At 53.8% G+C, this 11,823-nt stretch overlaps 4 protein-coding genes across 4 annotated transcripts; 2 read left to right on the plus strand and 2 right to left on the minus strand.

The window, feature by feature from the left end:
- Positions 1–1,639: 1,639 nt before the first annotated feature.
- On the plus strand, positions 1,640–5,285 carry TRIREDRAFT_75036 (glycoside hydrolase family 63; the record flags this gene model as incomplete). Its single annotated transcript, XM_006962172.1, has 8 exons — positions 1,640–1,738; positions 1,837–1,867; positions 1,934–2,051; positions 2,119–2,215; positions 2,352–2,979; positions 3,054–3,513; positions 3,585–4,829; positions 4,919–5,285. 8 exons carry the CDS (start codon positions 1,640–1,642, stop codon positions 5,283–5,285), a joined length of 3,045 nt encoding a protein of 1,014 aa, XP_006962234.1.
- Positions 5,286–6,080: 795 nt separating this feature from the next.
- TRIREDRAFT_21535 (uncharacterized protein) lies at positions 6,081–7,226 on the minus strand (the record flags this gene model as incomplete). Its single annotated transcript, XM_006961926.1, has 4 exons — positions 7,030–7,226; positions 6,510–6,821; positions 6,278–6,370; positions 6,081–6,194 (listed from the first exon to the last, which is right to left on the minus strand). Exons 1-4 carry the CDS (start codon positions 7,189–7,191, stop codon positions 6,081–6,083), a joined length of 681 nt encoding a protein of 226 aa, XP_006961988.1. The 5' UTR covers positions 7,192–7,226.
- Positions 7,227–7,785: 559 nt separating this feature from the next.
- Positions 7,786–8,752, minus strand: TRIREDRAFT_55208 (uncharacterized protein; the record flags this gene model as incomplete). The annotated part of the gene is made up of 4 exons (XM_006962388.1): positions 7,786–8,027; positions 8,090–8,223; positions 8,288–8,381; positions 8,440–8,752. The coding sequence occupies 4 exons, from the start codon at positions 8,750–8,752 to the stop codon at positions 7,786–7,788; spliced, it is 783 nt and encodes a 260-aa protein (XP_006962450.1).
- A 2,431-nt stretch (positions 8,753–11,183) lies between these two features.
- Positions 11,184–11,742, plus strand: TRIREDRAFT_103973 (uncharacterized protein; the record flags this gene model as incomplete). The annotated part of the gene is made up of 1 exon (XM_006962173.1): positions 11,184–11,742. A coding segment is annotated over one exon (559 nt), but the record flags the coding sequence as incomplete, so codon positions are not given.
- Between the last annotated feature and the right edge of the window lie 81 nt (positions 11,743–11,823).

The following is an 11,823-nucleotide window of genomic DNA, read 5'->3' on the forward strand; positions in this document are numbered from 1 at the left end:
GGAGATCTGGGACAGGGGCCAATCGAGAGAGCAATGCGACCCCTTGCGCCTGGTATTACCTAGTAGGTACTGTAGAGGAAGCAAAGGAATACGAGCTCAATCTATTTGTACAAGATGAGTTGGTGTCTCTTGTTCTGGATACTACCCATCTCTACATCACCCATCAACGTTCATCTCAGTGTACTGCTGCCTGGGGTATTTGTCGTTCTTAAGGTACTGGAGCTCTTGACCCTGGCCATCACAATGCATCTCCTGCAAGCGACAGTACCCGACAGAGCCCTACCTCTACAACCCTACCTGTGCATCCGACCCCTACCTCACCCCTCCTGGCTTCAGCCTCGGTGGCGGACGGCAGTGCCTGACTTGCATCTGTTGAGTCGTCAGGCATTCCGGCCAACGTCTTCTCGACGATAACAGCGATGCCCGAATATTAGGGCTCTCTGCGGGCGTTCAATTAACTGGTGCAGTTGTTAGTGCTTGGTCAAGCTCTGTCTGTCAATCACAAGGCTGTCCGTTATCCGGCCTGTTTGTGCCAGGCAAGGCTCTTGGTTTGCTGGTCTACTAGACCTGTGCTGGCTCCAGTTGTTCTGGCCTGGGCCAGTAACACGGCCTCTGACGTCACGGCAAAATGCATACCGCCGTCCAATTCCGTTCTGCTCTGCTTCTCCTCATGAACTGGCTGCCTTTAATTCTCGCACTTCAACTGCAATGGGCTTCGGCTACAGCACCTTACGAGTATGCAAAACAGACAGACAGTTGGGCGAACAACTGTCATGCAGAGCTGCTGCGAGAAAAGCCTGCTTATCAACAGCCTGCGTGAGGTCGGAAGCTCCGCCATTGGCCCCTGCCCTGCTTCCGCGACGCTTGAGGAGCGACGTCATGGTTACCGGTGCGTGACAGCGAGACTCGCACCGTTTGAGGCGTCTCGTCCACCACTCGCAGGTACCGTGGCGGTAACCGTGACCGAGGTGCCTTGTTTGGTCTCAAATGGCTGCCATGTGGGAACAAGGGACATTGAAAACTCTGACTTCCTTCAGTATTCAGTATCTGCGTTTTGTACGGTTGGAATCGAGCAACTGCTGCGGCATCGTCCAAGGTCGAGCCTAGATCCGGTTTCTGGATGCCAAACCGGACATTCCCACTCTTTTTTCCACGTAGCCCCCCGAATCGTCATCACGTCAGGTGTTAGGCACCAACAAACCTGCAGCCCGTGAACCGCCCCGGACGGCGCCCGATAGGTGGTGCAACCACTGTAAGCTGCCCGCCATAGCGCTATCAACCCCCCTAACCTCTGCCCCTCCATCATCCCGCCAGCCCCACGTTGGACTCGCGCCTCGTCAAGCCGCCATCGAGCCCAGGTCAAATCAAGCTCGCTCGGACAAGACGAAATAGCTCAACTGCTGATAGGCTGTTGCTTGGAGTCCGGTTGCCATTGAAGCACAAACGCTTGATTACAAGAATCCGAGCTCCAGCTCCTGCTTTTCTCCCTTCTCTTTTCCCGTCACGCAGCCCCTCTGTTGCTCTCTCCTGAACCTCGACCTTCTCCTTGTCTGTCCTCTCCTGATCCCCGCAGGAGCACCGGCATCACGGCATCGATTCCGGACCACTCCAGCCTCTATTTGCCAAGGACCTTCGCACAATGGTCGTTCACGATGGCTACGAGTACCTCACCGAGGAGGAGAGGCGACTGAAGGAGGACAGGGAGCGAACCAAGTACTGGAAGAAATGGGGCCCTTATGTCGCCGAGAGGCAGTGGGCAACAGGTACAATGGCTCCTATACGGACGCAAGACAAGGGGATTGCAATGCTAATTGTCTGTCTTCAACAGTACGAGAGGATTACAGTGCTGACGGAGATGCCTGGAGCCGTACGTACTTCCAAATCACAGTTTCTTGCCAACTTCTGAGCTTGTGCTGATCCCCTGCCTCTACAGACTTTACACACGACCATGCACGATCTCGAGCCTTCAGATGGGGCGAAGACGGCATTGCCGGTGTCTCGGATACACATGGATACCAGAACATTGCCTTTTCTTTCTGGAACGAAGAAGAGTATGCCATCCCAAACTTCCGGCTCTCGATCTTTTGAGGTAGAACATGGTCCTGATCTAGAAGCCAGTCCCTTTCTGAAGGAGCGTCTCTTCGGTCTGTCCAATCCGCAAGGAAACCACGGAGAAAGCATCAAGGAGGCCCATTTCCATCTTGACAACACTCCTGTAAGCCAACATCGTCCTCCTCTTCGTCTAAATCGTATACTAACTCACCTGGCTAGACTGTACGTCTTGATATGTCACCGCCGACGCCCCCACTATCCCACCTGCAAGAAGACGCTCTGATATTGACTCGATCCAGCACTCGTACATGAAATTTCTCTACAAATATCCCCAGAAGGCTTTTCCCTACGAGGACCTTCTCAAGGAGAATGCACGAAGAACCAGACAGGACAAGGAATACCAGCTCCTTGACACCGGGATCTTTGACGACGATCGATACTGGGACATCTTCATCGAAACCGCCAAAGAGGCCGACGATCCAGATGAGCTCCTCTTCCGTGTGACCGCCTGGAACCGAGGCCCTGACCCGGCCCCTCTCCACATCGTTCCCCACGTATGGTTCCGAAACACCTGGAGCTGGGGCAGAGAGCCGGAGGACAAGAAGCCTTCGATTGCGGCCCATACCGAAGACTCGGCCAAATCCAAGCACTGGAAGCTGGGAGAGCGATACTTCCTTCTCTCTCCCTCTCCCGGCGTTGGCACGTCGGGACAGGATGTCTTCCCCCAGCTCATGTTTACGGAAAATGACACCAACACGGAGCTCCTCTATGAACAGCCCAATGCACAACCCTACGTCAAGGATGCCTTCCACAGGTACATCGTTGGCGGAGAAAAGGGCGCCATCAACCCTGCTCAGACAGGCACCAAATGCGCAGCCTGGTACAACTTCAATGAAGACGGCGGCGTCAACCCTGGTGAATGTGCCGGTAGGTGGCCCTCCTTCCCCATCTTGGCTTGACACACCATGTTTGCTTCGCTTCGCGCTGACAGACAATCGCAGTTGTTCGCTTCCGGTTCACAAAACGGAACGAGTCGTATGTAGATGAAGAAGAGTTTGATGAAATTATCGAAAAGCGCAGAGAAGAGGCGGATGAGTTCTATTACAGAATCAGTCCGCTTCCTCTTGCCGACGATTTGCGCAACATCCAGCGGCAAGCTTTCTCCGGCATGATGTGGACAAAGCAGCACTACTACTTTGTCTGGGATCACTGGGCAAAGGGAGATCCCGGCCACCCTCCGCCGCCCCCAGAGCGGATGGGGATCCGAAACTCACAATGGAAGCATATGTATTGCGACGACATTCTGTCTATGCCCGATTCCTGGGAGTATCCGTTCTTCGCGGCCTGGGACAGTGCATTCCACTGCATTCCCCTGGCAATGATTGACCCCGACTTTGCCAAGAAGCAGCTTGATCTGTTCACCAGGGAGTGGTACTGCCACCCCAATGGCCAACTGCCCGCGTAAGTCATCTTCATCCATCATCACCTGAGGACGAAACCCTCGTAGCTTGTAGTACTGACAGCGCTCACAGTTATGAATGGAACTTTGGCGACGTCAACCCTCCGGTCCATGCGTGGGCTACTTTCAGAACCTTCAAGATTGAACGAAAGCTATACGGACGTCAGGATATTGATTTCCTTGAGCGAGTTTTTCAAAAGCTTCTGTTGAACTTCACCTGGTGGGTGAATCGCAAGGACGCCGAGGGCAAAAACATCTTCGAAGGTGGCTTTCTGGGCCTCGACAACATTGGTCTGTTCAACCGCTCTGAGCCGTTGCCCACGGGAGGCGTCCTTGAGCAGGCTGACAGCACTGGCTGGATGGCTTTCTACTGCCTGTGCATGCTCAACATTGCTCTCGAGCTGGCCAAGCATCGCCGCATCTACGAGGATATTGCTTCCAAGTTCTTTGAGCACTTTATCTTCATCAGCGATGCCATGACCTTCCGGACCGGACAGAAGGACGAAGCGTCTCTTTGGAACGAGGAGGACGGCTTCTACTATGATGCCATCTCATGGGGAGGCCCGTGGCTGCAGCAGCTCCCTGTGAGGTCACTGGTCGGCCTCATCCCCCTTTACGCAACCGCGACTCTCGAGCCGGAGCTCATCAACAAGCTGCCCTCATTCAAGAAGAGAGTTGAGTGGTTTGTCCAGAACCGATGTGACTTGGCTGAGAGAAACATGGCCAGCATCAGGAAGAGGGGTAAGGGCGACCGTATCCTCTTGTCAATCGTCAGCAAGGAGAGGCTGGAGAAGATTCTCAAGAGGATGCTGGACGAGGATGAGTTCTTCAGTGACCACGGTATCCGCTCGCTGTCCAAGTATCATAAGGAGCACCCCTACTCCATGGAGGTCAAGGGCCAGGAGTTCAAGGTCGGCTACGTGCCAGGAGACTCCGATACTGGGCTTTTTGGCGGCAACAGCAACTGGAGAGGGCCAATCTGGCTTTGCGTCAACTTTTTGCTCATCGAATCGCTGCAGCGATTCTACCTCTTCTACGGGCCCGAGTTCAAGGTCGAATGTCCCACCGGGAGCGGCATCTACATGCATTTGGGCAAGGTTTCGGAGGAGATTCAGCACCGACTGCAGCATCTCTTTGCGCGAGATGAATTTGGCAGGCGTAGCATCAACGCTGGCGATGATCGCCTCGACTATGATGAGAACTGGAAGGACTACCTCTGGTTCTACGAGTTCTTTGATGGCGACACTGGTAGGGGCCTTGGTGCCACTCACCAGACTGGATGGACTGGCCTCATTGCTCGTCTGATTCATGACACAGGGTGAGTCTTTTTCATTTGGCCTGCTTTCTTTGTCTCTCCCATTCTCTATATGACTATATGACTGGTGTGCTAACTTGAACTCACAATAGTGTCAACTGCCGTCTGCCACAGACCCCTCGGACGCCATCTGTTGGCATGGCGCACTACTTTGATGACATCTTCCAGAGGCACATTGACAAGGGAGTTCCTCACCAAGGTCCCAGGCGCCACTTCAGGCGGTCATCGACGGCTCGTTCCATCTCAGCCAGAAGCGACTTTGACTCCTCCGTCAACGGAGCAGACGACGACGCCCGCTCCGTCGCCAACTCTGTGCACCCTGATGACCCGGAGAGAGTCAAGGAGAAGGAGGAAGCTGACAACCACATGCACCGCTACATTTCCGACCAGCTCGAGCGGTTCAAGGAAGGAAACGGGGAGGAGATTTATGAGGGAGATGAAGTTGAGACTAGGGCTTAGTATATGGTCTGGCTGTTCTTTCTTTCATTGTTCTTCCCCCCACCCCTTTTGTCCCCGTGTTGTTGTTGGGAGGATTCACAAATTGATAGACGGCTTAAAAAAGTTTGTGTGTGGACTTGGATTACTTTTGACTTGGAATTGACAGAACACGGTGAGATATCTATCAGTTTTCTGTAGAGAGTGGTGGATCAATCTGGTTATGCTTGAGCAACTTGCACTATATAGTATGATTTGACTATGCGAGTATTTAGTATGTTGAGTAGATGAATCCGAACCGACTCTCCAGATATGAGCTCATCTGTGGGAATGAAGAATAGCTGTTATATATACCCCAAATACCTCGACTGCTGACAAAAGCTCATCTCAGAGGATGAAGTATCTTTCCAATTGAGTCTTTCCAATTGAGTCTTGTGTTCATGACAGGAAGCGGCCTCGTCACACATCCATGTCACAGCAGCAAGGAGGATAGGTAACAAGTAACACAGAAAAGCCATTCCTTCATCTCTGTTTGAGTGAACAAGACTTGCTTTCTATTTACGCACACGAACGCTGCCCATCAATCAACAGCCTTAATCGCGCAATCATTCCCCCACCTCTGCTTTCATCCTTCCGCAGCTTCAAAAGAAACTCTACCTCTCTCCCACACTCTATACATGTTTGGTGGTAAGGTAATGAGCCCCCTTTTTTTTGGTTTTCAAAGAGAAATTGAACCCCTCGTTCGGAATTGGGTCATTTGGTCTTTGATTTCTCTGTTTGTTTGATATTTTGGTTGTTTGTATACATGATGATGTAGATTTACAGGTTGTCAGTGAGGAGCTTGTTCATCTTGGCGATGCGGGAGGAGACGCTGAGGTCAATGGTTCGGTCGCCGACCTCGACGATGAGTCCGCCGACGATCTCGGGGTTGACCTGGCATTTGTGTGTAAGTTGTCGTTCAGATGAATTATAGGGAGTGTAATGGCGTGATGTAAGATGGGGGGCCGTATGCATACCGTGTTGGTGACCTTGAGCTTCTTGCCCTGGCCGACGTAGGAAGACTTGGCAACAGCGTTCTCCAGACGAGACAGAGTCTTGGAGTCAAGAGCCTATAGGAAGATCCGTGTCAGTACTTGCGCCATCAAGACATGTGTTTCTCCGTATCATCATCGTGTATCGTAACGTCATCGATATCGCGATACCCAGATGACAGATAGATTCCCCCCCTTGCCGAACAAAAGAACGCACCTGAGCACTGGTAACAGTCATCTCGACCTCGCCCCTCGCAGCGGCAATGATCTGGCCAAACTTGTCGGCGACGCCCTTGAGCAGGCCCAGGCGGTTGTTCTCGGCCAGCGTCTCGAGGAAGTTCTTGAGCGTGGAGCCGCTGGCGCCAGCCTGCTTGACGAGCTCGGCGACGATGGCAGACTTGTCGGCGGGCGTCAGGGTCGGCGCGGAGAGGATGCCGACCAGCTTGGCGTCCTTGTCGAGGATGCCGGCCAGCTTGGCGAGCTCTTTGGCGGTGGAGTCGAGGGTCGAGGTCTTGGAGGCCGCGGTGTACTAGAAATTGACGCAAAAAAAGGCACTTTGTTAGCCCTCTATAATTCTAGGTAGCATCGGGCGGTTTTTTGTGTTGTCGATTCGTCCATGTCCATGGCCGCTGGCGCTCGTCAAAAGTGCGCAATTGGCTTCTCCAGACACTCGAAAAGTAAAACCCAACAACAGTCGTCCTTCCTCTTTCTTTCATCGTTCCGGGGGATCGGCATACCAGAGCAGTGGCATAGGTGCCGTCGAGGCCAAAGACGGCAATGGGCGGCTTGACGTCGCTCGAGGCAGCAGCAGCAAAGGTCCGGACCGGGGCGGCGCGGAGGGCGACGGCACGCTGGGGGGCAGCAGCCCGGAGGGAGCGGAAGACTTGTCGCGACAGCATGGCGGCTGGGGTTGAAGTCGGAGTTGGCGGTCGAGGGGTGGTGAGAGAGCGATCGGTGTTCGAGGGTTGGAGGTTCTGCGATGCAGGCCGGCAATTTTGGACGTGGATGCCTTGCCGCACGGATGAGGCACCAACTTTCCTGCTTACATAAGGCCCTCTATTCTTGCGCAGTCCGGCTATCACCAACTCATACACTTAGGTACCTTAGGGAAGGTAATTGTTCACCGAAATACCTACACAGGAGAGACATCCTCATCGTCTGCAATAAGCCTCTTTTCATTATTCTCTTCTCGTTATCTAAGACTTGTCTCAATGATGCATATACCGTCGCCTCGGTTCTGCACCGTCTTGTTGGCCTCATGATGCTGGCCTCGTCTTTCCTATGATACCCTTTTGCCCGAATCTGCCCGATAGACCTGAGCACTGCCGATCCTGTGCCAAATTCCCAATTTCTACAGTAGTATTATCCTAACGCCTTGCCTTGCTCCCTGTTAAGCAGTTGCTGCAATTGTCGCTTGCGGTACAAAGAAATAATTCCAATAAAAACGGCGTGAAAGAAAAAAAAGGAAAGAAAAAAGGAACAGCAACGCCCAATCAGTCACTCTTCAGCATGCTGTCAACGAGGTCTCCAAGCGGTCCCCAGTAGTCGCGCCCGCTTGCCAGGCTGTGCTCGTCAATGAACAGCACATACTGCTTGAAGCTGGTGTTGAGATGCGGCTCCAGTCCCAGCTCCCTAATGACCGGATAGTGGTGACAGTAGATGTGCGCGTATACGCGGTACATGCGCTTGAAGATTTGCCGAATCAAAGCCGGGAACGATTTGGGGAAAGGGACGCCTGGGGATGCTGTCAGCAGGCGATATCGGACAGCGATTAAAGGACCAACGCGGACTACGTACCAATTTTGCTGGGCATGACGGACTCGTTGTCGATGTTGGCTTGAACCCATGTCATGAGCTGCTCAATGTAGGCTGGGGCAGCCATCTTGGTCGGCCGCTTGTAATTCTCGTTGTCTTGCCAGAGATATTCAAACCTGGACAGCGTCAGATGCGCTTCTGGAAGTTGGGAAAGGGGGTTCGCAAGGATTCTCGTCTTACTCATCCGTAGCCTTCATCTCGGGACATGACTGAGGCGAGCAAAACTCGGTGATGGCGCCGTAAAGGAGATTGATTTGGTTGTAAAAGTCCACCACTGACATTTTCTGTCAACATCCGCGTTGTCGTGTAGCAAGCGTCTGCAGGAAACTCACTATTGACTGCCAACCACTCGTTCTCGTCCTCGCCCTCGGGCAGCTTGACGACCTTTCGCAAGCTGCCTCCTCCCAGGGTGACTTCGGCATATTGCCTAAGCTGATAGCTGTTGACGCCGCCCTTGCCCGCACGCGGTCGGAATTGGTTCCTCGTCTTCTGGTTTCTGCTCAGGAATATCTCGCCGTCAGCAATCACGGTGTTCAGCACTGGTTTGAGCGGGGGGTCTTCGTAGACGGGCAGGATGGTTCCGTCCTGACGCGCTATCTTGGCGCGCGACCTGGGGCTCAGGTATTGGAACAGGGCAAACGCCATGTTGAGGGCCGCGACGATGGAGAGGAGGAAGCGGGTGCGGACGAGGAGAGACTGACACTGTCTGCAGGAACTGGGCCATGGCGAGGCGAGTCGGGGGGGGTTTGGTGGTGATGTTCGGCGAGCTAGGAGGCAATACGATGGTCTGCGTTCCATACCAACTGGTTAGCGGGGCAATGGATGGCATGTGTAAGGGTAGGGACGGGCGAAGAGGGCGTACAGAGCATCTATATGGGGGGGTTGCTGTTGGTCAGGAGCTGGAGTCGGGCTCAGATATTCGGACGAGGCGAGGATGAAATGCTGGTAGAATGTTGGGTGCTTGGCCGATGCCGCAGCGAGTCGGAGATGTGTCTGGCGATGCGCTGACCGGTTTTGTGGAAAAGATATCAAGATATGCAAATGTGGCGAGGGAGAGATGACAGCAGCAGCAGGAGAGGGAGGCAGGGAGGCGGTGGTGTCGCTTGTTCCACGTTCGGGGTCTGTTTACAGCCTTGTCGCTGCAGCGGTTGCTGGGTGCCAATTTACAGCGCTGTAGCTGATTGCGTCAGAGCTGTGCTTCAGCTCCCTTTTAGTGGACGGGAGTACTAGTATTGGGTACTGCCGTGGAGGGGCAAGGTTTTGGGGGGGTTTGGCGGACATGTGCCTGACGATGCAGGTACCCAGGTACGGTCACAGAAGACGAACGCGATGGTGTCGGGCTCCAACCTACCTCATAAGTACTACCTATGCAGTAGTCTCTGATACATAGTAGGTAAGGACTGAGAATACGACGGGAAAAGGCTATTGGAAGGAGTATCGACAGTGAAGAACGCCAGATGATCAAAATTGTTGGATACATGCAATCTGTGAAATGGTATCTGGTGACTGGTAACGCGTAGTAGTTGCGTTGTGGCCAATGTTTGACAACAGACAGATCGCTTTGATTGCTCTCTCAACACGGCTGGGAGACTAACCTGGAGTTGAGGTCTTCAACACCATAACATTCTCCCCTGGTCTAGCTTTGAAAGTACAGCGTGGATACTTGAGGCTCAATATTGTCTTGCCGAAGCAGGTAACAGTCACACTCTGTGATTGGGACTTTACGATCTACTATAGGAGGGCTGTATACTTTGTAGCCTATCACAAAGTCTGTATGCTACTCGAAGATGGTGTACGTTAGAGTTGGTTATCAGCTGCGGTGTGTGCCAGTCAACAACGGACATGCTTTATACAGCACACAGCATAGAGCTTTGTTCTAGAGAGTTTTATACTTTGGAGGAACCCTTGGATTTCCAAGAAGCGATCAGATCACACGTTCGATAGTGTTCGCAGCTAGCAGTAGTAACAATATGTTGCAACATGTGCGCCATTCAGGATCCCTGGACGCGGCTGTGGGGAATAAGCTGCAAGACAGACCGCTTCGGCCGCAGTGGACTATTAATACCCCAGCTGAAGAATTGCGAGTCGAAAAAGAAGAAAGAAAAGCGAGCCTCGTTGACGGCTGTTGAATCGGTATCAGTTCAATGATACATGCAGACAGAATTGCAAGACACGCGGGTTCACCTTCAACTTGCACTGGTGAAAATGTGCCTGTACTGTACCTGGGAATGATACAAACCTAAACACCCGTATCAGAATAGGTAGCTTCACCGCTTTCCTCTCTGGCATACCCCCCCAAATTGAAGCAACAACAACAATAAGCCTCAGCCTCGATCGGTACCTGGTCCATTGACACCTTTCCCAATTCCCCCCATCCCATCACGGCGGCTAAACCACTGCGGACTGCGCGTGTTCCTGCGGCTCGACCGGGATTCTCGTGTTCGCCAATGTGCTGGATCGCCGGTTGCCGGGCCAACAATGCCGCGCAAGCCAATTGTTTGGTCGCGGCCCTTGCACAGCTGCAACCTCGATCTCCACAGCGAGCATACCTGGCCCTTGCTGGACCTTCGCTAGGCCTCTGCTGGGTCTTTGCTGTGCCTTGCTGTGCTGTGCTGTGCCTCGCCTTGCCTTACCGGGGGCCTGCAACTGGTCCCGTCTGTCTGTCTCTCTGTCTGTCTGTACCTGGTCAAAGCCGCAACCCGCCTTTTAATCTTTATGCAGCTCAGTCCCTCAACCGCATCCCAAACCTCTCCACGCCTTGTTCGCGCCGCGGTTGAGATAGGCGCTCGTTTTTTTCCCTGTATCCTTATCGTCCACGGGTCACGGATTCATCCTCACAGATCCATATCCAGCTTCAATCGGCGACGCCCATGATCGTGGCGCGACACCGCCCCTCGTCGGCTCTGGCTCAAGCATCCCATCTCGGTTGTGCAAGGCCATCAGGTGTCTCGCATCGCAACCCACTTCTACAGGTACTACTACTAACCCAACCCTCCAGCTGGTCAGCATTCCAAAAGCTTAATCGCCAGAACCAGATCCAGAACCAAAACACACGGCATTTCTCGCCGCATTCGCAATGGACCGCCACCCGCCCGGCTACAGCCTGCCGCCGTACGACGACGAGCTCGACTCGCCCACCGGCCATGGCGCCGCCGCCGTTAGACTGTTGACATCCGTCGAGGAGCCCGTCGACAGAGACAGACCGTACGTAGCACAGCCGTCGCCATTGGCAACACCAGCATTCCTTAATACTAGCATGTCGTCCCCGTCCGTCTCGAGGCTGTCTTTGCACCCCAAGGACGCTTCGAAACACCACGGACCGCATCGCGAACCAGAGACGTCCACCATGGCTTTCGACGAGTGTCCAGCCGCCGCCTCGAGCGTCGAGTCCAGCCAAGGGCCGGAGATGCAAGCAGCAACCACGGCGGATGATTCTCTTCCTCAGCCTCCTCTTCCCTCCACTCCTTCAGCTTGTCATCATCCCCTGCCCAATCTTGACTCTGTTGTCCCCCCTCCCCTCTACATCAAACAGCTTCGCCCAACCACCACTGCAAAGTTGCACAGTCCCGCGAGTTCAGCGCTCAACGGCTCCCCGAACCTCGCTGAGGCTTTACCAACCATCCCGGAGGGACCAAGTGAGCGACTCCGGCGGCGCAGAGGGAGTCTCTCAGCATGCGACCACTCTCCGTCTCAGCAAACCGCAAAAGCAGCTGCGC

This window comes from Trichoderma reesei (genome assembly GCF_000167675.1).
Source record: "Trichoderma reesei QM6a unplaced genomic scaffold TRIREscaffold_2, whole genome shotgun sequence".
NCBI lineage: Eukaryota > Fungi > Ascomycota > Sordariomycetes > Hypocreales > Hypocreaceae > Trichoderma > Trichoderma reesei.